This window comes from Callospermophilus lateralis, chromosome 3 (assembly GCF_048772815.1).
Source record: "Callospermophilus lateralis isolate mCalLat2 chromosome 3, mCalLat2.hap1, whole genome shotgun sequence".
NCBI lineage: Eukaryota > Metazoa > Chordata > Mammalia > Rodentia > Sciuridae > Callospermophilus > Callospermophilus lateralis.
The window spans coordinates 173,832,754-173,858,918 of NC_135307.1; the positions used below are offsets into that span (position 1 = coordinate 173,832,754).

At 48.8% G+C, this 26,165-nt stretch overlaps 1 protein-coding gene across 2 annotated transcripts in view; it reads left to right on the plus strand.

Moving 5' to 3' along the window:
* Nucleotides 1-808: 808 nt before the first annotated feature.
* Ttll9 (tubulin tyrosine ligase like 9) overlaps nt 809-26,165 on the plus strand; it is a 47,133-nt gene continuing 21,776 nt past the window's right edge. The window contains exons 1-5 of one of the 2 annotated variants that reach the window (XM_076849029.1): nt 809-823; nt 4,474-4,517; nt 6,525-6,617; nt 12,181-12,292; nt 13,197-13,382. In XM_076849029.1, coding sequence (XP_076705144.1) covers nt 809-823; nt 4,474-4,517; nt 6,525-6,617; nt 12,181-12,292; nt 13,197-13,382 — 450 coding nt within the window. The remainder of the gene's footprint in view (nt 824-4,473; nt 4,518-6,524; nt 6,618-12,180; nt 12,293-13,196; nt 13,383-26,165) is intronic. The other variant, XM_076849030.1, reaches the window with a different exon arrangement.

Below are 26,165 nucleotides of genomic sequence, written 5' to 3' on the forward strand. Positions count from 1 at the left end.
ACTGAGGCCCACGCCTGTAATCCCAGCGGTTCGGGAGGCTGAGGCAGGAGGATCACGAGTTCACAGCCAGCCTCAGCAATTTAGCGACGCCCTCAGCAAGATCCTGTCTCTAAATAAAATACAGAAAAGAGCTGGGGTTGTGGCTCAGTGGCGGAGTGCTCCTGGGCTCAATCCCCAGTACAAAAAGGCTTGCCAATCAGGATGAGGGTTTCCACCTAACGGCCATGGGGAGCCAGGGAAGGTTGTACCCAGCAGGGGAGAGCATGGCCGAATCTGGATGGCCAGAGGGATAATCGGTCAGGAGGCTGCTGCAGGTGTCGAGGGAAGTTCTGGCATAGAGCTGGTGCTTAAAAATTAGAAGGTGACTGACAGAGCAGAGGGCACTGGTGACGTTACCCATGACCAGGTGTCTTAGGGTCGTTGAGTAAGGAAGCAGTCCCATGGCATTTATCAAAAAGCGACAACTTCTCAGAAGCAGCATTTTTAGGTCAAGGAAGCTTGGCTGGAGGCGGCGCTGGGAGTAAGTGCCCGCGGCGGGCAGCCATCCTCTGGCCAGGTGTGCCCAGGGTCGCAGAAAGGTGGGACTGGGAGGGAAAGGTTGAGAAGGCGGAGGACCTGGGGGCGGGACGCCCTGGGAGCCAGCGCCGGTCCCCGGTGGCGGGAGCGGGGGCACTCCCCCCGAGGCGCGCCTTTGGCTCGTCCAATCAGAGCGGCGGATCCGGGCGTCCCTTCGTCACCTTGGCAACGGGACGCTCAGGCTCGAGCCGGACGTCGTGGCGGCTGGGATCTGGCCCTGGGGAACCGCGTCATGTCGCGACCGAAGGTAGGAGAGGCACCGAGCCAGAGGCTTTCAGAGGGAGGGAAGCCACGGGGTTCGGAGCCCGGGGGCGGGTCATCGCGGGGCGTTGCGACCCAGAAAGGAAAGGTCCAAACGGGACCGAAGGCTACGAGGCCCGAGGGCTGCGGGCAGACCCTCTGGCAGGAAAGCTACGGGACCGGGTTCTAAGCTGTACCAAGATTGCCGTTTAGGAGGCTGAGGCAGGAGGATCTCACGTTCGAGGACAGCCTCAGCAGCTTAACGAGGCCCTAAGCAATTTAGTTAGACCATGTTCTGGAAAAATATGAAGGGCTGGGGATGCGGCTCAGCGCCCCTGGTTCAATCCTTGTTACAAAACAAACAAACAAATAAAGATAAGCATTCTGTGACCCGTGGGAAGCTCAAGTTCAGATTTCCCCATGGCCCATTAAAAAACAAACAACAGTAAAACTCTAATTAGTGCCTTTTCCAAGCCGAGCCCAGTGCTGACCAAGGGACACAGAGGTGAATCAGGCAAAACCCTGCTCTCCAAGACCAACCAGCCAACTCTCATTTTAAGACTAGGAAAGATGAGGCGCAAAAAGGGAAATGAATTACTGTAGAGTCCAGCTCCTCTGCCCCAAGCTGCTCAGGTTCCAACCTCTCAAAAATGGCATCTCCATTTCTTTTAATTCCCTTTCACAACAAAAAACAACTTTATCTGCTTTCAGAGTGACGTGAACGTCACTTTTTTTTGTCAGGAGTCATAATTCCTGTTGCTATTTATTCGAGGTCCATCTTCCCTGCCTTAACGCCGGCTCCTGCAGGGAGCAGACACACGCTCATCACTGTTGAATGGCTACTGGTGGGGGACTCCCTAGCTGCTCAGGACAAACACCGGGGCTCTGTCTTGACTCCTCCCCATTCACCTCCCACATCCAAGAAGGTCCCCCCTATTTTTGGTGTTTGGATCAAATCCAGGGCCTCTTGCCTGGATTTAAGTTAAGGCTTCTTCCTTTAACTTTCTAGATTTGGGCAAGAGGCCTGGTGTAGTGCTGGGAGCCATCAGCCAAGTAGGTATGACAAATTCCTTGCCAGCTTACTCCCATGCTGTCTAGTGGAAGGACTTCTGAAAGGTGACCTTGCTCAAGGACCAGGGCAGGATCCGTGTTTAGGGTGTTCCCCCTTTAGAATAGGGCGGTTTAGCATAATAGGAGATTAGGGTGTTCCCCCTTTAGAATAGGGCAGTTTAGCATAATAGGAGATTAGGGTGTTCCCCCTTTAGAATAGGGCGTATCCTGCTGCTGAGTTCCTCTTGAGTGCTTAGGGTCAGACAGTATATTTTGGGAGACCGAAGCCCATGCGGAGTGGATTTGGGCAGAGTAGTGGATTTGGGAGAGAGTGGATTTGAGCAGAGAACGTGGATTCCCCTAGAACGTGTTTGTAGACGGCCGGTGTGAGTTCGGGAATAAAGAATTGCTGTTTGAATCTACAAGCTGTGTGGAGACTCGTGATTTGTGCCCAGCCAGAGACTGCGGCAGTGTAGGACTATGCTTTCTTTTAAATGACCCAAGAAATTGGGTATATGAACTTCTTAAGAGAGGACAGAATAAATTGTGTGTACCCTCACAAAAATGTGCAAGACTTCTCTACTAAAAACTAGAAACCATTGAGAAAAAAATAAAGAAGACTTAAATTAATGGAGAGAGAGAGAGAGAGAGAGAGAGAGAGAGAGAGAAACAAGCACATTTTATGGATTAGAAGAGTTAATGCTTTATGATGCCATTTCTTCCCCAAATGATCTTAGAGTCAATGTGCTCCTCATCAAAATCCCAGCATGTCTTTTAGTAGAAATCAGCAAGTTGATTCTAAAATTTGTATTGTTGGGTTGAGTATAACTCAGTGGTACAGCACACACAGCCATGCTTAGCTGGCTTCTATTCCCGGCATCAAAAATAAACAAACAAACAAACAAACAAATAAATAAATTTATACCCAAGTGCAAATGGCACCTCATTGCAAAGACAATGTTAAAAATCAAAGCCAGAGGACTTACACTGCCTGATTTCACGATTTACTAGAAAACTGCAGTACTTAAGAACATGGGATGGTGGCATAGGAATCAGACAAGTAAGTAGAGCCCAATATAGTCCAGAGGCAGACCCACATGGTCATGGTCGACTGAGTTTTGACAAACATGCCAGTGCAATTTGGTAAGGGAAGGAAACAATTTGCAACCAAGGACTCTGGAGCAACTGGATAGACCCATGAAAAGTGGAATTGAAAAGAGAGAGGATTAAAGATCTAATTTTCAAAAAGATATGTAGGGTGAGCTGAGTAGTGCTGGGCGAGTAGGCAGGGCTTGGGTGGGGGAAGGATACGATTTCATTTTTTTTTTGCGGGGGAATTAACTACTGGTTTTGGAAAGCGCAATCTCGCGTCCCTTTCCACGGGCTCTTTGAGGGGTACGATAATGTGGTAAGCAGAATTTTGAGATGGCCCCCAAGGTCCCCAACGCCTGGTGTACATGCCATGCATAATTCCCTCCCCTTGAGTGTGGGTGAATTTGTGGCATCACTGTTGCCATGATGACATTATATTATATGAAACCATCATACCTGGCTTGGAGGGCAGTGGGTTGGAAGTCCAAGGGACATGCTAAGGGTGGCATACAGGAAGAACATCCATGTGGTGAACTGCCTATGGAGCCACTTTGCAAGGAACAGCAAGCAGCCCCTAGACACTGGGAGCAATCCCCATGGGCAGCAGTCCTACAACCCCAAGCAACCAAATTCTGCCAACATGTGAATGAGCTTGAAGATGAGCCCCGATGAGAACCAAAACTCCAGCCATCACCTTCAATGTAGCCTTAGGAGACCAGGGCAGACATTCCAGCTAAGCTGTGCACATATTCCAAACCCAAAGAAACTATGAGATAGTGAATGTGCATTACTTTAAACCACTCAATTTATGGCGATTTATTACGCAGTCTCAGAAAATGAATGCGGATCACAGCTCTGTCCCAACTGTAAAGGTTGGCTGCACAGGGCCAATATCAGTTTCTCTTTCATACATGCCTTAGGGATCAGTCTTACCAGGACTGGGGGGACAAGCTGTTTTGGAAATGGTTGGAGCTGAAATACACCCTTCTCCCCCAGCCACACACACATTGAGGATTTGAACGGTCTGTTTTGGGTGAAAGGAATTCATGTTGCTGAGTCTGACACAGCCCTTTCCTGTATTCTAGGTCCAATCAAACATGCAAAGTTATTTATTTTTTTTATTTTTAGAGCTGGGTATCAAACTCAGTGCTCCACATGTGCTTAGCAGGCACTCTACCGCTGAGACACACCCCCCAAATTAGGACAGACGCAGAGCCTGATAAACTGAGCTCTCAAAACTGGGGTTCAGGGTCGAACTTTGGAGCGCCAATAAAATAGGTGTCACACTCTGCGGGTGTTGCTCATGGAACGAGTCTCCAGTGCAGTGGGCTGCTTGGGAACTCACCCTAAGGGCACCAGGTAAGTTCTGCACTGATTTTCTGGGCACCTGATGGTGGATGAGAACCTGACCAGGTTGCATCTTCCTGTCTCAGGACGGAGGCATGGTTGAGTGTGGGCTGGGAAGGCAGGTGGATGTACAAAACCAGTGACATCATTTTCCTTTTCTCCTTACAGAATCAAAATTACAAGGGCCATGGATTTTCAAAAGGAAAAGAGCGGTGAGTGGTCCCTCTCCGTCCAATTATTGGAACTAATTTCCTTCCCTTCCTCCTTCCTTCCTTCCCTTCCCTTCCCTCTCCTCTTCCCTTCCATATCACTGGGAATAGAATTCTAGGTTGACTTTTTTCTTTACATACTTGGAAGATGACAGTCCCTTGTCTTCAGGCTGACATTATTTCTTAGAAGTCAGAAGTCAGTCTCTGTCTCCCCACTCCACCCCTGGCAGTAACTCTTCCTGGCCTCCAGCAACTTGACTGTGCTTTACCTTGGTATTTTTTTTTTTATTCTGGGTACCAGAATTATGTGGGTATTATTGATACCATAATTATGTGACATTATGTGGGCACCAGGCGCTTAACCACTGAGCCACATTCCCAGCGCTTTTTTGTGTTTTATTTAGAGACAGGGTCTCACTAGGTTGCTTACAGCCTCACTAAATTCCTGAGGCTAGCTTTGAACTTGTGATCCTCCTGCCTGAGCCTCCTGAGCTGCTGGGATTACAGGCATGTGCTCCTCATCTGACTCTGATAGCAGGTGAACACTAAACTCACAAAGTAAATTTAAAAGCTCTGCCTCCTCTTCCCTTTTGTGGAAGGGACTGTGTGGAACTGGGGTTAATGTTTCTTTAAATGTTTGGGGGAATTCTCCAGTGAAACCATCTGGTCCTGAAGATGTCTTTTTTGGGAGTTTTAAAATCATGTATTCTATTTCCTCGACAGTCACAGAGCTATTTAAATGACCTGTCTCACATTAGGTGTGTATGGTGCCGAGTGCTTTTCGGGGCTCACCCTGTGTGGGTCGTCACATGCAGGTGTGCGGGGGCCTTGGCCTGCTCCTAACTGTACTTTTCCCATCAGCAGGGCCTGTGTCACTCCTTCCTAGGTGATTGCATCTTCTCTCTCTCTCTCTCTCTCTGTCTCTCTCTCTCTCATCTTGCTGACAAATGGTTTTGTTGATTTGATCTTTCCCAAGAATTAGCCTTCTATTTTATTGATTTTTTTCCTGTTTTCAATTGTATTGATCTCTCCCTCTCCACCAGGCCTCCTATGATATCACCCCAGAGCGAGAGGGCAGCTGGTCACTGAGGGCTGGGAGCTGAGGTCCGGGTCTCCACGGGGTCTCCCGGGTGGGGAGGAAGCCCCAGCCTTGTCCCGGGCCTTCTCTGACACCACAGGGGCAGGGGCATCGCTTCTAGACTCCCTGGCCTTTGCTGGCACAAGTGGGGGACGCAGATGTTTTCTGCAGGCTTTGGCTGATGGAGCAGTTGTTCTCTGCCCTGCGTCCTGCTGGGGGGCTCTGCTCTTGTGGCTAAAGAGAGCAGGCTTCTGCTGGGGCTTTATTTAAGTCTGTGCCCGTTGGCATGTCTGGGTGGCCATTGGCTGGCTTTTTTTTTTTTTCTTAATTATAGGTGGACACAATCACAATACCTTTATTTTGTGTGTTTATCCTTATGTGCTGCTGAGGATGGAACCCAGGGCCTCACCCATGCCAGGAAGCGCTCCACCGCTCAGCCCCAGCCTCAGCCCTTGGCTGGCTTTTTTATCTCCACACCTGGGATATGGAAGCCCAAAGAAAACCCAGGGAATTCACCACCATATGTTTGTTTTATACAGAGTGTACTGGGTTTCAGTGCCCTCGTAGGAGGAATAGGGGAAATGACATCTGCTCCATCTTCCCAGATGGATGTCAGGAAGGGGAATGGGCGCACGTGTGGCATGGAGTGTGAGAGCTAGTCATGGTGCACGTGGAGCAGCCCGGCCATGCCCAGCACGTAGTAGGCTCCAGACAAAACGCTTGCTGTTTTTTGATGATTCAAAGTTTCTGTAATGCTCAATTTGATTATTTCAGGGATTGTCAAGCTCTGATGCTAAACTCTGAAATTCGGGGATTCTGTTTTCAGCATTTCTAGCTGTGGCTTTGATCTTTCTTCCTCCCCCTTTATCCTATCCCTGGAGCGTCCTAGGAAAGTTGGATTCCAGCAAGTGCTCTGTTGCCTTGTCTTGCAGAGAACAGAGAGCATTGATCCGGTTCAAGACTACCCTTATGAACACTCTGATGGATGTCCTGCGCCACAGGCCAGGATGGGTGGAAGTGAAAGAGTAAGACCCCCTCCCTCTCCTCACCCCCTCCCTCTCCTCACCCCCTCCCTCTCCTCACCCCCTCCCTCTCTTCACCCCCTCCCTCTCCTCCTGCCCCCTCCCTCTCCTCCCCTGTTTCTTACAGATCCCTGCCTGCCTTGGTTTTTCTCCCAGCCCCCACCCCCCCAGTAGCCACTAGGACTTGCCCTAAAGTAGCGCTGACATTTATTTAGCACCCACACTTGGTGGTCAAATCACTCACACCGTCCCTGTCTAATTTAAGCCTTACATCCAGTCAGGTATGACAGTGTTCAGGGGTGTTAAGTCAACTGCTTAAGGTCACACAGCACATAGGTGCCCAGTCTGTTTGACTGATGCCGGGGGTGTCCTGTGGCTCTCCGGAGAAACAGAGGGATGCTGCCAGCACAGACCTGCTGGCTTGAGTCCTCCCAGGATGGGCTCAGGTCAAGGACTAACCTAGCTGGTCACGTACTAGTTCTGTGGCCTAGAACAAGTGACTTGACCTGTAGGCCTATGTTTCTGCCTTGGTGCTGGGCTCTGGGGCTGCCGAGGGAGGAAAATAAATATACGACCCCCGGCTGCATGAGGGAGGAGTAAGGTTGGCATGCATGTGCCAGAGACTGAAGCAAAGAGGCTCTGATGGGCTAGAAGCCCGTCTATCTGCCCCCCGCCCCTCCACTGAGGTTCGTAAATAGGAACTTGCGGGATGGCGAGGAGGCTGAGAGAAATGAGGGGCCTGGCTAGTTCCGGCTCTTGGTTTTGCTTTGCCTTGAGCAAGTCCCTGGTCCTCAGTGCCAAGTGGAGCTCCAGCCCACCTTCACGTTCCACACAGCAGGAGGCCGGAAGGAGGCAGGGAAGCCATGCCAGCCAGGCACAGAGGCGCTCACCTGTAACCCCAGCAACTCGGGAGGTTGAGGCAGGAGGTTCGCAAGTTCGAGGTCAGCCTCAGCAACTTAATAGGACCCTCAGCAACTTAATGAGGCCTGTCACAAAATAAAAAATAAAAAGGGCTGGAGATGTAGCTCAGGGGTAAAGCGCCCCTGGGCTCAATTCTCAATACCCTCCCCACAAAAAAAAGGCATGCTCTTCCCTGGATGTGGCTCAGTGGTTAAGCGCCCCTGGATTTAATCCCCGGTACCAAAAAAAAAGCCCTGCTAGACACTCTAGCCCTTGGCATCCTTAGCCATCCCCCAAAATCTGGGTAGATGCTACTGTCAACCCCATTTTACCAATGAGAAACCTGGGCACAGAGTAACGAAAATGCCACGTTTCAGAGGTCCCTCACTTGTAAGGCTAGGATCTGCAGCTGGTGTGCGCCTCTGCAGAGTCACAGGCTCGTCCCGCCCCCCTCAGTAGGCTCTCAGAGCGGGAAGGAACAGATGAGCGAATGTTCCGGATCCTGGTGCTGCAGAAATTAGGAGTCAGCTGTCTGTGGCAAGCTGAGGTACAGAGAGTGAATACAGAGCCCTCTCCTTGGGACTTTGGAAACCGTTACAGCAAGGATAATGATGCTGATGACGGCAGCTACCACAGATTTGCCCTCTTTGAATTTTCTTTTGGTTCTGGGGATTGAACCCAGGGCCTCCCACATGCTAAGCACACACCCTACTACTGAGCTAGACCCCCAACTCCCTTCATTTCTGTGTACTATTCCACTGTATGGACATACCAGGCTTTATCTATTCATTAGTGAAGGGGCACTTGGATGGCTTCCACTTTGGGGCTAACAATACTGCTATGAAGATGCATGTATGAGTGGAACATGTTTTCTTTTCTCTTGGGAGAAACTCCATCTAGAAGTAGAATTGCTAGGTCATAGGGTAACTCTATATTTAACTTTTTGATGAACCGCTGGACTCCATTTTCTGTTTCCAACAGGACTGTATAAAATGTCAGTTTTTAGGCATTCTCACCAGTACTCATTGATATTTTTAAAATTTTAGCCATCCCAAGTCGGTGTGAAGTGGCATCTCATTCTGATTTGCTTTTCCCTCATGGCCAATGATGCTTGACATATTTCATTTGCTTGTTGGCCATTTGTAAATCTTTGGAGAAATGACTATTAAAACTTATCGCACATCTAAAAACCCAGTTCTTTGTCTATTTATTGTCGAGTTGTAAGTATTCTTTATACCCTTATCAGACACAAGATTTGAAAACATTTCCCCTCATTTTGTGGACTTTCTTCACTGTGACTTTTGAGGCACAAAATTAATTTTTGACGAAGTCTAATTTATCTATTTTTATCTTGGTTGCTTGTACTCTGGGTATCATATTTAAGAAAGCATTGCCTAATCCAAGATCACAAAATTTTACTCTTATATTTTCTTTCTTTAAAAAAAAAAAACTTTTCAGTTGTAGATAGACACAATACCTTTATTTTATTTATTTGTATGTGGTGCTGAGAATCGAACCCAATGCCTCACACATGCCAGGCAAGCGCTCTGCCACTGAGCCACAACCCCAGCCCTCTTATGTTTTCTTCTAGGAGTTTTTTTATATTTTTAACTCTTACGTGTAGGCCTTTGATTTGATTTTGTATATGGTGAAATATATTTCATTTTAAACTGAAAGCTTCAAAATACAGTTGTCCCTTGGTGACGAGGGGGATTGGTTTCAGGACACAGCTCCTTCTTTTAGCAGCTTCACCCAGTTTCCTCCTCTAGCTGCTTATGTGACCAGTACGTCTGTCCACGCCTGGAAGTGAACAGACACTATGAAGCAAGCAACGGGCATCATTGGAATTCCACCAGTACTTTTTTAATAATATTCTTTTTCTGCCTCATAATCCATTCCAGGTCCCACATTACATTTAATTGATCTTTATTACCACAAATATGCCCTTGATACATTCAAAGAGAACTCTTTATTTTACAGAATGTCCCTGGGTTGGGATTTGTCTGATGTCTTCTTATCGTAGGGCTGAACACCACAAAGTGATGCGGTGTCCTCCCCAGTGAGCCGCATCAGGGGGCTCATGGGCCCAGCGGGTCTTACACTGGTGTTACCTGGGTCACTAAGTTGAGGTGGTGTTTCTCCAATGAAGATCAGCTTTTATGGAGGGGGGTACTGGGGATTGAACTCAGAGGCACTCGACCACTGAGCCACATCCCCAGCTCTATTTTGTATTTTATTTAGAGACAGGGTCTCTAAATAATTTAGCACCTCGACATTGCTGAGGCTATGAGCTTTGAACTCATGATCCTCCTGCCTCAGCCCCCTCACCCCCTGGGATCACAGGCATGTGCCACCACACCCAGCTGGGTAGCGTTCTTCTGTAAGGAAATAGTTTTTTTCTCCTGCTTCTTACTTATTCAGTATTGGTCTGGCTCATTGATGTCCATCATCTTGAGCAGAAATATCCACTCCTTGATTCTCTAGTAGGGAAACTGAGGCCCAGAGAAGAGGGCAAGGTCACATAGGAGTCACTGCCTGTGGCAGGACCAGAATAGGGGCTCTCTCTCCTGCATGATGTGGCCCAGTGCAAGCATCAGAGTGGAGAGGGACAGGGAGCTGGATGAGGCCCGGGCGGCCAGCCTGGAATGGGGCTGTCTGGTGACCAAGGGTTTGGAGGGCAGATGGCCATGTCCCCAGGGGGGTTCCATCCACTCCGGAAGCCATTGCTCACGACTGCTGTGTGTGCAGCAACAGCCTGAGAGAAGCTTTGGAGGAGGCCCAGGCCTGGGTTTTCATTCATAACTCAGGATGGAATTGGAAAAGGGTGATTCCTGACTCATGTCGCTCCATCGCTGCCACCACCTGTGTCACCACCTGTGCAGGCATGTGGTGTTTGCTTAGGATTGTCCTCAAGCTGACTCACTCCTTCTACTTAAATAAAGGAACTTTCATATCGCTATGATAGCATCTGTGGGATTATGCATTTGTCTTGCTATTGATTTATTTTTCCCCCCAATTGACATTAAAGCATGGACATGGCTCTTAAACTCCTCCTGACCCCAGTACTAGGAATTGAACCCAGGGGTGCTTAACCACCGAGCCACATCCCCAGCCATATATATATATATATATATATATATATATATATATATATATATATATTTTTTTTTTTTTTTTTGAGACAGGGTGTTGCTAAGTTTCTTCGGACCTTGCTAAGTTGCTGAGGTTGGCTTTGAACTCACGATCCTCCTGCCTCAGCCTCCTAAGCCAATGGGATGACAGGCATGTGCCACCACTCCTGGCTCATGTTGGCATCTCTTAGAATTGCAGTGCAGACCACCACAGAATTCTCCCACAGTTGGTCATGTTCAGGCCAAGGTCATGGGTCACCCTTCTTGTAGCTGCCTCCTTCTTGTTCAGTATCTGCCTCAAAGTTCCCCAAGATTTTTTTTTTTTCAAAACTCAGTCCATTTGTCCATAGTAGGGGGAAAAAAAAAAAAAAAAGCAAGGAGCAATTCAAATACCTCTTAGTTTGAAAATGGATACACTGTAGTGTGTTCACTCAATGAAGTGGAAGGTGGTGGTTAAAATGACTGAATTAGACCCCATGTGTCAAATAAGGAAGCAAATTGCAGTGGTTCTGGCCAGAGCTTGGACTCTGGAGCCCAGCAGCCTCTGTTCGTGAGCTCCTTAACCTCTTGGGTAGGCCTCAGTTCCCTCATCTGTAAAATGGGCATAACGACAGAACTTGGAGTTGCTGTGGGGATCAATGAGTTCATATTTGCACAGTACTTGAACAGCGCCTGGCGGGTGTGAGCCATAAGGAATAGCAAGGAGGAAGTTGGGAAAAAACATGCCAGACAATGTCACAGGCCGTGTCCAGACAGAGGAAAGCCATCCAGACCCTGTGAAGAGATGACAAGCCACCAAACCCAGGCTGTTTTTCCTCTGGGGCAGAAAGAGGAGATAGACACAAGGATATACAGGGACCTTCAGTTATATGTACTTAAAAAAAAAAAAGTGGCATAATCATGGCAGCACTATTTTATTTCCTGATGCCTCTTTTGAGCACCCCAGCTCCCACACCTGGCTCCAGTCCCTGGATTTAGTCCATCACTTGATTTCCTGTCCCCCTCTCTGGCATGGTGGTGAAGAACAGGGTCAGAACGTGGCACCTATGGAGCCCCGTGTGAGTTCTGGGGGTGCCGTGTCTTTGGTGTACAAGGCCATCCTGTCCTGGAATTGAGGGAATGATTGTTGTCACCTCTTAGGGCCACTCTGAGGCTTAGCAAGAGGGGACTTTGTGAACTGAGAAGCACTTTCAGGCGTGAGCCGTTCCGTCACTTGACACCGTGGGCTGTGGAGGAGGAAGGCAGGCGGCGTGGACAGGTGTGCCCCATGTTGCAGGGCCTGGTGTGGATTGTGACTGGACAGGCAGGCCCTGCCTAAGCTGCGGCCACTTGGTACCTGAGCTCAGTGTGGCCACATGTGCTAAGGGCTCAGGGAAGGCACAATCTGCAGACAGTGGTGCCCATGGCCTCTGAGGGACTCCTTGTGGGCACACTGCCTCACGCCCTTCCCTGGGCCCCTCAGCTGCATGTCCCGGGGCCCCAGACCCCAGCAGTGCTGAGGCCCTCAGGTCACGACCTCTGCCTCTTCACCCCAGCGAAGGGGAGTGGGACTTCTACTGGTGTGACGTCAGCTGGCTCCGGGAGAACTTTGACCACACCTACATGGACGAGCACGTGCGGATCTGTCACTTTCGGAACCACTATGAGGTGAGCTGGGCAGGTCAGAGGGACCCAGCCTACAACTCAAGTTACTGGGTGTGGTGATGAGTAGGAGCTTGTTTGGGAGGGACAAGGACCAGAACAGAAAAATATAAGGGGATGATGGGGTGTATGCCAGGTGGGGGACATGAGGCCTAGGTATCTGGCAAGCTCAATGGTTAGAGGTTGTGCGGATCTAAAGCCTGAGGAGCAGCCTGTTTGAGGATGCAGAACTAAGGACACAGGCTATGGGGGGCAGGCTGGTTTGGGGGTGCAAGGAGCAGGAGTCTTGGGGGACTTCAGGGTGCAGGCAAGCTGAGAAGCTTAGGGTCCAGAGGTAGATTGGAGGTCTGGAGGGAACCTGGCCTCAAAGAGACCTGGAGGACCAGTGGTGAGGGATTTAAAATGTGAGCGTAGCTGGCGCGCACCTGTAATCCCAGAGACTTGGGAGGCTGAGGCAGGAGGATCGCAAGTTCAAGGCCAGCCTCAGCAACTTAGGTCCTAAGCAGCTTAGCAAGACCCTGTCTCAAAATAAAAATGAAAAGGGCTGGGGATGTGTCTCAGTGGTTGGGCGCCCCTGGATCCAATCCCTAGTACCAAAAATAAATAAAAAATAAAATGTTAGTGTGGCTTAATGGTTAATAAATACAAACTTCCACGTCAGAAAAGGCCGGATCAAACTCTGGATGTGCCACTTGTTCGTTGGCGCCCTGGGCAACCGGCTGCGTTCTGCCCTGCCTCGGTGTCCCTGCCTGGGACGTGGGACAGTCACAGACTAGAGGCTCTGGGTCTGGGTTGCTCTGACTGTTCCTGCTATTTTGTGTCCAGAGAGAGGAGGCTGGGGGTGTGCTGGGGTCAGGAGCTGGGGCCGGGCAGGAGCTGGAGGCTCACCCAGCCTGCCCACCGCTGCCAGCTGACCCGCAAGAACTACATGGTGAAGAACCTGAAGCGCTTCCGGAAGCAGTTGGAGCGCGACGCGGGAAAGCTGGAGGCGGCCAAGTGCGACTTCTTCCCCAAGACCTTCGAGATGCCCTGCGAGTACCACCTGTTTGTGGAGGAGTTTCGCAAAAACCCGGGGATCACCTGGATCATGAAGCCTGTGAGTGCCTGGTGCAGGGGCCTGGGGGAGGGAGTCAGCGGGGATCCTGGGAAGCCCCAGGCACCTGAACAGGGACCGGCTCTGCCTGGGCGATCTGCTAGAAGCACTGACTGCTGTCCCTAAAGGGCCACTTGAGTTCCTTTTCTTGGCAGTTCGTAGAGCCAGCGGCTGTGACTGCTGGCACGTAGTAGGTGTTCAATAAGCACTTATTGAATGCACAAGAGGTCATCAGGACAAGGCAGGGGTCCAGAGCCCTTCTTCCTAACGTGGAAGAAAACAGTGGGTGAACCAGCCAAGTGCTTTACTGTCCATCAGCCTTGGGGTGGGCCTTACCAGCCCCATTTTAAGGATGGAGAGCCGGTCGCGGTCTCTGCTCTGTTTGAGGATGGACAATAAGCCAGCAGAGGATACATGTGTTACATGATTAGGGTATGCTGAGTGTCATTAAGGAGAATGGTGCCGGGTGCAGTGGTGCACACCTGTAATCCCAGTGGCTTGGGAGGCTGAGGCAGGAGGATAGTGAGTTCAAAGCCAGCCTCAACAACCGTGAGGCGCTAAGCAACTCAGTGAGACCCTTTCTCTAAATAAAATACAAAATAGGGCTGGGGATGTGGCTCAGTGGCCAAGTGCCCCTGAGTTCAAACCCCAGTACCAAAAAAAAAAAAAAAAAAAAGGAGAATGGTGTCAGGAGAGGGAACCAGGGTGGGGACCTCCCCAGCTACTCAGAAGTGAGAGATTGAGATCTGAGGTCCAATCCTTGGTTCAAACACTAACCATCCCACTTACTGTGTGGCCTCAGGCAGATTACTGAACTTTGCTGTGCCCCAGTTCCCCATCTGCAGAGTGAGAAGAACTGTGGTTCCTATTGCATAGTATTGTGTAGTAGACAAGTGAATGCATATAGTAACTGCTCTGTAAATGATAGTCATGACTGTGACTATAAGAATTGGTCTTGATCTCTGAGCTGAAGGATGCCTGGGAGTCAGCCTGGAGAAAGGCGGGAAGAGGTAGGGAAGAGCCCTCCAGCAGAGGGGACTGCCTGTGTGAAGCCTTGCTCTGGACAGCCCTTCCAGGGTCAAGAAACAGGGCAAGATGGCGCTCAGCCCTTCCTGTGCCCAGGCTACCCTCTCGGCCACATGCCACTGTTAGTCAGCTTTTCATTGCTGTGACAGGACTACCTGATGTGACTTGGAGAAAGAAAGGTTTATTATGACTCATGGTTTCAGAGATTTCAGTCTGTGGTCAGAGGCTCTATGGCTCTGGGTCTGAGGTGGGGCAGAATCAGACTATCACACTGGCCAGATGCAGTGGCTCACACCTGTAATTCCAGCAGCACTGGAGGCTGAGGCAGGAGGTTCCCAAGTTTAAGGCCAGCCTCAACAACTGAGCAAGACCCTTTCTCAAAAAAAAAAAAAAAAATTTAAAAAGGTATAAGGATGTGGCTTGGTGGTATAGTTCTACTGCACTTGCATTAAAAATGTGTGTGTGTGTGTGTGTGTGTGTGTGTGTGTGTGTGTGAATGAAGGCTGTGGCAGAAGAAAGCTACCTAGCTCATGGCAGTCCGGAAGGAGAAAGGAGAGAGAGAGGAGAGGAGGCAAGGGACAAGGCACCATCCCCAAGGGCCCACACCAGTGTCCTACTTCCTTCAACCTGCCTGTAGTTACTACCACCTCTCCGTAGTCCATTCAAAATACTAATCCACCAAATGGATTAATCCACTGATGAGACCAGATCCCTCATGATCCAATGGTTTCCCAAGGCCCCACCTCTGGACATTGCTGCAGAGATTTTTGGGGGACATTCCAGATCCTAACCATGACACCACCAAAGCCTCAAAGGGCATCATCAAAGCCCCTTGAGAAGGCGCCAGGCTCCGGGAAAGGAGCTGGGTGTGAGGAGGAGAGGGCAGCCTTCCCGTGGAGCAGAAGAGCGCGGCTCAGTGTTGGCTGGCGTGGACTGAGTCAGCTGGCATGGGTGCCTGGAGGGGGACCCAGTGAGGGCACAGATGCTTGATGTACCCAGACCCTCTCACCACCTCTGCGTCCTGGGAGGCACCGTGAGGCGGCTGGGGCTGGAGGAGTAGGGATTAGGCAGATGAACAGTGACACCCACCAGGGACAGAGTCGGGCTCCCAGCATTATCCTCTCAGACAAATGATAATTTGTGCTAATTGGGAATGAGCAATTGCATATTAGGTTGATTCCTTTCCCGGCCCACGGCCTTTGTTGGCGGCAGACACAAGACAGCTGTAATTAAGGGGCGGCATCTTGGCTGTGCGTCTTCCGCCCTGAAGAGGCGAGGCGCACTGCACTGTCTGTGGGGGAAGAGCGGTGCGGATAGTGGGCGTGGCCGGGGAGAGTAGCAGGGCTAGTGGGCGTGGCCTGAAGGGTGGCACGGCTGGTGGGCGTGGCCGGGGAGAGTAGCAGGGCTAGTGGGCGTGGCCTGAAGGGTGGCACGGCTGGTGGGCGTGGCCGGGGAGAGTAGCAGGGCTAGTGGGCGTGGCCGGGGAGAGCGGTGCTGCTAGTGGGCGTGGCCGGGGGCCAAATTCTGAATCCACTCCCTCCCCGCTGCGCGACCCCAGCAGGTTTCAGCCCCGGCCAGTCCACTTTCTCATCTGTAAACCGGGACTGAGCGGACCTGCCCGACGGGGTAGTGGAGAATTCAATGAAGCTGTGCATGTTATATCCATGCATCGCCCAAATTCTATCAAGGGCTTGGCGTTAGGTGCCCAATAATTGTCTCACTTTTCTTCTTCTTTCCAAGAGTCCAGGAAACACCCCTCTTCTTCTTGCCGCTGGGAAGCGCTAAGGCAGTGTTTCTCAAACTTTCTGTGTCCCCGCATCCCCTAGGGATCTAGCTAACATGCAGAGCCCAACTCAGCAGATCTAGGTGGGGCCTGAGAAGCTGTGTCCAGGGGATGCCATCACTGCTGGTCCCTGGTCCCCAGGTGACACTTTGGTGAGGTTGGAAAGAAGCTGTTCCCCAACTGGGGCACGACAGACTCTGGCAGAGGCCGTACATCGCGCCCACCTGAGTGGCTGACCCCGGAGGCCTGGGCAAACCTGCGAGCAAATATGTGCTGCCTGTCACGTCCCCGCCCCCATCAGCCTGCGCAGTGTGCAGAAACCGAAGCCGGCAAGGTGTGTGCCCTCGCTTAAGGAACTGACTTCTGCAATACTGTGAGGGCCACAAGTCCAACATGTACAGTCCAGGCCAGCAGACTGGCAGCTCAGGCAGGATTTCTTTGTTACAGTATTAGGCAGAATCTCTTCTTCTCCAGGGAGCCTCGGTTTTTGCTCTTAAGCCTTCAAGGGCTGGTTGAGCCCGGCCCACATGGAGCACACTATCCTCCACTTAAAGTTACTGATTACAGATGTTACTCACATCTGCAAAAAAACCTTCAAAGCAACACCTAGACTAGTGTTTGACCAAACAACTAGGCAGCAGAGACTCACCTGGCTGATGCGTAAGATGAAAGGTCACACCAGATATGAGGGCTGTTCTGCTCCAGCAGCACTCTGAGAACCAGAGGCCTGGAGTGTTAGTTCTGGATCTTTTTATTTGGATACTACTGGGGAGAAGGGAATGTTGAAAGGTAGAACACTACTTTAAATTTGGGAAACAGATGTCCCCTGAGTCCCTCTGCTCTTCCCATAAGGCCTGTTGTTGTGACCTAGTTGGTTCTTGTCCACTCACAGGCAGAAGTTCTCAAGGGGTTGCTGTGGCCAGGCCAGTCTCTGGCAGCCCTGTCCTTCCAAGTCCTCCCTGCAGTTTCCCTGGAGCCTGTGTAAGGAGGGATGACAGAACAGCCAGGGAGGGGGCAGGTTGGATCAGAAAGGCAGAGACAGCATTGTCCCCCAGTGCCGCTCTTCAGGGACCCTCTTCCTATGGGGCTGGAGCCCAAACCATCTCCCAGCTTTGCTGTCAATCTTGGAGAGAATAAGAATAAACAGATCTGACCATTAAAGTCCAGCTTTAGGGGTTAGGGTGTGGCTCAGTGGCCACCTCTTGCCGAGCAAGTGCAAGGCCCCAGGTTTGATTCCTAGCACAGGGGGGAAAAAATGTCCAGTCTAGTGTAAAAAGCACATGCATGAACATCCTTTTCCCACCTGAGCACTCTGCCCTCCCTGCAGCTTTGGCCTGTGGGGTGTGGGAGGTGGCAGGGCGCAGACCACATGGCCCACTCCCACTGCTCCCACCTCTCTGTGGTGCTGGTGGTCAGGGACCAGCCTGTCCATCAGTCTGTGTGTCCACCAAGCCAGTCTAACCCTTTTCACAGGGCTGTGGGTATCCCTGGTGACCCTGGGCTGTTCTTTGCTCAACCCACCAGCAGGAAGAGCCGCATTTGAACATTCAGTTACACTGTGTGCACCCAACAGAGCATCTCAAACTGCTCCGCCAGACCCTCTCAGAGTTGGGATGCTTTGGTCAGCAAATAATAGAAATCCCAACCAACATGGCTTACTGGAACAAGAGGGTGGGGCTTCTGAACTGTTTTAATGCCGCGGACCTTTTGACATTTGGTGAAATATAAGAACAGTGTTCCTATGTAAAATGGCATTAGTGAGGGGCTGGGGTGTGGCTCAGTGGTAGAGCACTTACCTAGCACATGTGAGGCACTGGTTTTTATCCTTAGCACCACATAAAAATAAACAAACAAAATAAAGGTATTGTGTCCATCTACAACTAAAAAAAAAAATAAATAAATAAATCACACTATTGAGATCTGATCAACATAAAATCTGCACACATTTGATGTACATAGTTGAATGAGCTCGAAACTGAGTATGTACAGTACATATCCATGAAAGACTAGGTTTGTTTTGTTTTGTGTTTTAAGGTACTGGGAATGGAACCCTGGGGTGCTCTACCACTGAGCTACATCCCCAGCCCTTTTGATTTTTTTAGTGAGACTCTGTCTCACTAAGTTGCCCAGAGGGGCCTTGAACATGGGACCCTCCTGCCTCAGCCTCCCTGAGTGACTGGGATTACAGGCATAATCTAAACATATTTGATTACAAAATAACACAACTAGGGCTGGGGCTGGGGCTCAGTGGTAGAGCGCTTGCCTAGCACACGTGAGGCACTGGGTTCGATCCTCAGCACCACATAAAAATGAAATAAAGACATGTGTCCACCACCTACAATTTAAAAATAAATATTTAAAAAAAATAAAACAACTATGTGGAAAACTAAGTATATGTGTTAGTTGGGGGTCCCCCCAGAAATAGATGACAAACAAGACTCCACCTGCCAGAGCTTAGCCTGTGAGAGAAAATGGGGGAGGAGCTGGGAGAGGCTGGGGGAGTTGTGGGACCTCGGTGAAGGGAGGCAAGGAAGGAAGGAAAGGCTGAGGGGAGGGAGGAGGGAGGTGGGTGGAACTTCCCAGGGCAGAGCAGCCTGAGCAAAGTCCAGCCAGACCTGGGGGGCTTCATGCTGTCAGAGAAGTCCCCTGTGCCTCAGAACCGGCCAGTCATGGGTTGGGAGCAGCCTCTGGACAGGAGGTCAGGATACAGCGCCTGTCAGCAGGCGGCAGCTGGCGCCCTCAGGGCCTTGCTCTCCTGCAGCTGGAGGTCTGTGAGGTGTGTTCTCAGGGCTGCCACGCACATTATTAAAAGACCCTCTGTGCTATAGAATATCCGTGCTCTTCATCAACAGCAGACCCCCGCACTACCATAATTTCAGAACCACAGGTGCATAAGCAGCATCTTGAGATATCAGCAACAATTGTGATGTGATACATGAAAATAGCTGTGATAGCTTCTGATGGCAGATACCCCTACGATGTGTTGACCACACTCATCATAGAAGGGAACACAGCGCACATGGCAGGGTGTCAAAAGGAAGATGTTTTTCTCATTCAAATTCAGAGGTCCAGGGGAATTTCCTTTAATGAGGAATAGCTGGACAGGGGATGGTTTGGGGCAGCTCGACAACCCCATCAATTCCTAGCCCGACAGGCAGATGGTTCCTCTTGGGCACAATGTGGTTGCCACAGCTCTACCTTCACCTCCTTATACCTCTACATGCCATGGGAATACAGGAATGCCCTGGTTTTGTGTCACTTTTGAAGACGTCACAAACTCTTCCCAGAAGTCTCAGCAGCAGACTTCCCGTGGCATCCTGTAGATTAACGCCTGATCCAATCCCATGGCAGTAGCATGAGGGCTCAGACCTCCCCAGAGGGCTGGACAACCCACAGGGTGACCCAAATGTGGTTCTTGGCAAGGGGACAAGGACTGTGAATGGCCACAATTGGTACAAAACCAAAGTTATGTTTCATTCTAATAATCCATTTAAATGTTTTCCAATCATGAATGTATCTTTATATGTAAAAATATTTTCCTCCCAAGTTATCAAGTAATATTCCCAGAAGCCACCCCATGCTTGCTGTATGATTCTGTGTATCCCATGGCACTCTGCAAGAGGTACATGAGCCCCGGGATTGTGTAGCACAGATTTCACTATCCTGGATTTATGACCCGCTGGCTGGATGACTTGGGGCAATATGCTTGGCCTCTCTGTTCTTTGGTTTCCTTGGTTGAAAATGGGAATACTATCAATGCCCATGTCATAGAGGCCTGACACAAGGTAAACTGGTAAGTATCAGCCATGAACATAATCATTGTAATAAGTCTGGTTACCTATTGCTGAGTAACAAACCACCCCAATGGAAGGCCCTGAAACAATAATAACCTCTTGTTTTTAGCTCATGAGCCTCCAACTGGGGCTTGACAGGGAAGGCTCATCTGTGCACCAGCATCCTCTGGGGCAGCTCTGCTGAGGCTGGAGGATGCTTCCAATTTGACAAGATGGTGCTGGCTGCTGGCTGGGAGCCCAGCCAGGGTAAGGGCTAGAAGACTCAGCTGTCCTCCCTGTGGGCCCCTCATGTGACTTGGGCTTCCTCACAGCATGGCATCTGGGCTCTGCATCATGGCTGGGTAGAAACCACATTGTCTTTCCTGATCCTCATTAGAATTCTCACCCTGCCACTTCTTCCACACACCATTAGCTGTGACTGTCCTGAAGCCCTGCCCCCCACAAGGGGAGGGGACATTGACTTTACCTCTTGGTGGGGTTCTGAAGAACATACGGGACTGGAGATGTTGAGATTGGTTTTGGAAACACCATCTGCCGGAGCTCTAGGTGACTTCCAGTCTTAACAACCCTGATCTATTACTGTGCAGGAAGTTTATTTTTCACTTTTAGGATTATTCGCTTGAGCGGGGGCGGGGGGCATCTCTTGGAACAGATTTGTCAAGTTACTACAGTGATTTAACCGATAAGGACATTTCATCATCTCACACAACAAGAGAGCTGGAGGTCGGCCATTCCAGGTTGGGGCATGTGCGTGGCGATGCCTTGAGGACCCCCTGGGTCTTCTCCCTGTCCACTCTGCTTCCTCCCTGTATTTAGTCATCAGATTTGTCACCTCATGTCTATGAGATGGCTGCTGTGACTGCAGAAGGAAGGGCCAGACATTTCTTCTTGTCTCTCTCCCCGTCTGTCTCTCTGACTCCCCCTCTCCCTCCCTGTGTTCCCTTTCTGCTCTCTCTCCATTTTTTTTCTTTTTTTTTTTTCCCCCTTTGGGTGCCAGGGGTAGTTAACCACTGAGCTACATCCCCAGCCCTTTTATTTTATTTTTTTTAATTAATTAATTAATTTATTTATTTAAATTAATTTTTATTGTAGGTTGTTCAAAACATTACATAGTTCTTGATATATCATATTTCACACTTTGATTCAAGTGGGATATGAGCTCCCATTTTTACCCCATATACAGATTGCAGAATCACATCAGTTGCACAACCATTGATTTACATATTGCCATTCTGGTGTCTGTTGTATTCTGCTGCCTTTCCTATCCTCTACTATCCCCCCTCCCCCCTCCCCTCCCCTCTTCTCTCTCTACCCCCTCTACTGTAGTTCATTTCTCCCCCTTATATTTTTCCTCCTTTCCCCTCACTTCCTCTTGTATGTAATTTTGTATACCCCTGAGGGTCTCCTTCCATTTACATGCAATTTCCCTTCTCTCTCCCTTTCCCTCCCACCTCTCATCCCTGTTTAATGTTAATCTTCTTCTCATGCTCTTCGTCCCTACTCTGTTCTTAGTTACTCTCCTTATATCAAAGAAGACATTTGGCATTTGTTTTTAAGGGATTGGCTAGCTTCACTTAGCATAATCTGCTCTAATGCCATCCATTTCCCTCCAAATTCTATGATTTTGTCATTTCTTAATGCAGAGTAATACTCCATTGTGTATAAATGCCACATTTTTTTTATCCATTCGTCTATTGAAGGGCATCTAGGTTGGTTCCACAGTCTTGCTATTGTGAATTGTGCTGCTATGAACATGGATGTAGCAGTGTCCCTATAGTGTGCTCTTTTTAGGTCTTTAGGGAATAGACCGAGTAGGGGAATAGCTGGATCAAATGGTGGTTCCATTCCGAGCTTTCCAAGAAATCTCCATACTGCTTTCCAAATTGGCCGCACCAATTTGCAGTCCCACCAGCAATGTACAAGAGTACCCTTTTCCCCACATCCTCGACAGCACTTGTTGTTGTTTGACTTCCTAATGGCTGCCAATCTTACTGGAGTGAGATGGTATCTTAGGGTGGTTTTGATTTGCATTTCTCTGACTGCTAGAGATGGTGAGCATTTTTTCATATACTTGTTGATTGATTGTATGTCCTCCTCTGAGAAATTTCTGTTCAGGTCCTGGCCCATTTGTTGATTGGGTTATTTGTTATCTCATTGTCTAATTTTTTTAGTTCTTTGTATATTCTGGATATTAGGGCTCTGTCTGAAGTGTGAGGAGTAAAGATTTGTTCCCAGGACGTAGGCTCCCTTTTTACCTCTCTTATTGTTTCTTTTGCTGAGAAAAAACTTTTTAGTTTGAGTAAGTCCCATTTGTTGATTCTAGTTATTAACTGTTGTGCTATGGGTGTCCTATTGAGGAATTTGGAGCCCGACCCCACAGTATGTAGATCATAGCCAACTTTTTCTTCTATCAGACGCCATGTCTCTGATTTGATATCAAGTTCCTTGATCCATTTTGAGTTAACTTTTGTGCATGGCGAGAGAAAGGGATTCAGTTTCATTTTGTTGCATATGGATTTCCAGTTTTCCCAACACCATTTGTTGAAGATGCTATCCTTCTTCCATTGCATGCTTTTAGCCCCTTTATCGAATATAAGATAGTTGTAGTTTTGTGGATTGGTTTCTGTGTCCTCTATTCTGTACCATTGGTCCACCCGCCTGTTTTGGTACCAGTACCATGCTGTTTTTGTTACTATTGCTCTGTAGTATAGTTTGAAGTCTGGTATAGCTATACCCCCTGATTCACACTTCCTGCTTAGCATTGTTTTTGCTATTCTGGGTCTTTTATTTTTCCATATGAATTTCCTGATTGCTTTCTCTATTTCTACAAGAAATGCCGTTGGGATTTTGATTGGCATTGCATTAAACCTATAGAGAACTTTTGGTAATATCGCCATTTTGATGATGTTAGTTCTACCTATCCATGAACAGGGTATATTTTTCCATCTTCTAAGATCTTCTTCTATTTCTCTCTTTAGGTTTCTGTAGTTTTCATTGTATAAGTCTTTCACCTCTTTTGTTAGGTTGATTCCCAAGTATTTTATTTTTTTTGAGGATATTGTGAATGGGGTGGTTGTCCTCATTTCCATTTCAGAGGATTTGTCGCTGATATACAGGAATGCCTTTGATTTATGCGTGTTGATTTTATAGCCTGCCACTTTGCTGAATTCATTTATTAGCTCTAATAGTTTCTTTGTAGACTCTTTTGGGTCTGCTAGGTATAGAATCATGTCATCTGCAAATAGTGATAATTTGAGTTCTTCTTTTCCTATTTTTATGCCTTTAATTTCTTTCGTCTGTCTAATTGCTCTGGCCAGTGATTCGAGAACTATGTTGAACAGAAGTGGTGAGAGAGGGCATCCCTGTCTTGTTCCAGATTTTAGAGGGAATGCCTTCAGTTTTTCTCCATTCAGAATGATGCTAGCCTGAGGCTTAGCATAGATTGCTTTTACAATATTGAGGTATGTTCCTGTTATCCCTAGTTTTTCTAGAGTTTTGAACATAAAGGGATGCTGTACTTTGTCGAATGCTTTTTCCGCATCTATTGAGATGATCATATGGTTCTTATTTTTAAGCCTATTGATGTGGTGAATAACATTTATTGATTTCCGTATATTGAACCAACCTTGCATCCCAGGGATAAATCCTACCTGATCATGGTGCACAATTTTTTTGATATGTTTTTGTATCCCCCTTTTATTTTTATTATTTTTTTTATTTTGAGACAGAGTCTTGCTAAGTTGTTGAGGCTGGCCTTGAACTTATGATCCTCCTGCCTCAGCCTCCAGAGTAGTTGGGATTACAGATGTGAGCCTCTGCACCTGGCCCCTCCCTCTCTCTTTATATTTTTAACACAGAGAAAAATCTCCCCAGAATGGATAAGAAGATGTCTCCTTATGTCTCATTAGCCAAAACTGGCTCATGCTAATTGCAGGGGAAGCTGGGAAAACCAGTAGGAAGCCTTTCTAGCCCCATCACAGAGAGAGGGACTTTGCCTGCAAGAAAAGAGAGGGAGAATGGCTTCCGGGGTGAGAGAGGGGTTCTGAGATCAAAGGGTTCATGCCTTAAAAGACACATTTTTTTAAAAAGATTTTTTTACAGTTGTAGATGGACACAATATCTTTATTTTATTTATTTATTTTTATGTGATGTTTAGATCTAACCCAGTGCCTCACACTGAACCACAACCCCAGCCCCTAAAAGACACTTTTTAATTGAAGATAAACATTTAAAGGTGCCCAAGTTATAGGGGTCTGGTATGAATTTTGACAAAGTAAACACATCCAAGTAACCAGCACCCAGGTCATAAACAGAACCCTACCAGCCCCTCAGCGTTTCCCCTCTGACCTCCTCCATTCATGACCCCCTAAGCCACTGACGGCACAGATCTGTTCTCTCTGATTCTGTACTTGATATAATCAGAATATGAATATTTCCACAGTTTCTAGTTCTTTCCCTCAACAGTTTAGTCATGTGATTCACCCAACGGGTGAAAGTAATTGGGAATTGCTAACTGTCATTACTGTATACTGTTCCACTGAGAAAGTATTTCCAAGGCTGGCACTTTCATGTGTTGACATGTAACAGAGAGATGAGGCTGGTGGGAACACAGGTTAAGGGAGTAATCATATAAGACGGCCCCACTGCGCTGACCCCCACAGGCTTTCTTTTCCAAGAAGCATTTCCCTGCAGCCCTGCCTGGCTTAGGTGGACAGGCTCTGTCACATTCCTCAGCAAACTGCCTGTTGTCTGCAGGAGAAATGCAGGCCCCAAATAATGTTGAATAAAGGAACCAAATTAGCCTGAGGGGGAGATTTCTGTAAACCTTTCCACAGACCAGATCCCAAACTCAGGGAGATAAGCATAATTCCTCCTGATCATAAAACCTGTGAGAATATATGGCTAAGAATCCAGTTAGGGGGCTGGGATTGTAGCTCAGTGGCAGAGAGCTGCCTAGTATGTGTGAGGCCCTGGGCTCGAGCCTTCGCATCACATAAAATAAACAAAATAAAGCATTGTGTCCATCTACAACTAAAAAATATTAAAAAAAAAAAAAAAGAATCCAATTAGAACCCATCAGCATGGGACAAAGTGACTAGGGTTGTCATGGTAGTGGGGACTCAAAGTGTGATGTCTTGCTGCTGTCAGTCAAAAGCCAAGAGGTGGACCTGGGTGGGACTCTCTGGAAACTTCTCGGGGATCTCAGGAAAACCAGTGCAGGGGAGGCATGTTGTTCCTCTCAGGACCCACTCTCTCCTCGGGAGTATCCCTTTCCCCATCCCTTCAATAAACTCCCGCCTGTTACTCCGAGTGACATGTCTGAAATCTGACTCGATTGCAGAATCAGGGTTTGGAGGGGGGTCTTCACACTGCCTCAGTTTCCGGAAGGCCCCAGCCCTGTGACCCTCCTGGGATGTGCCTGTCTGCCCAGCATGTGGGAGTTCCTGCTTCTCCAGTGTCACCAGCACTTGCTGTTGCTCAGGGAGTGTGATTTTCGTTTGCGTCTCCCTGGTGACTAGGGAAGCCCAGGACCTGTTCACTGTGTCCGCCTTGTTTTCTGGGCACACATAACCCTGAACCGGGTGCACAGAGGGCAGGCAGAGCAGGGGGCCTCAGCATGACCGACGGGCAACCTACAGCCCTGTGGCAGCTCTGCCAACCCCGAGTTTGTAGAAAAGGCCTTGGCGGGCCACGTGGCCCACGCTCAGAGGAGAACAGAGAGAAATGAGAATTTGCACTTGCTGGTTGCATTTGTGCTGAAATAAAGATGATTCTGGGGGACAGGCTCAGTCGCCACAGATAACCATAGGGTGGTTCCAGGAATCAGACCTGCTCCAGGAGGCTCTAGAAGCCAGGCCTGGCTGGCAAATTTCAGTTCAAAACAGGTTAGACTGGGAACCTTCCTGCCTTCTGTTACAGCTATTGCGTAACACCCAGCACACAATAGGCACCCAATATATACATTTTGGATGAACGCTTAGCAAAGCTATCCTGTAACAGATGGGCTGTGTTTCGAGGTGAGGAGAGGGTGACTGAGCTGATGGGCACTATGGATATGCAAGATCTGACAGGTGACCAGGGTGGAAGGGCCGCTGGGGCCCCCTTACACACAGGAGGACCACTCTGCAGCGTAGTCAAGATCCTTGGGCCCCAGCCCCTGTGAGCTGTGAATTCTCCATACTG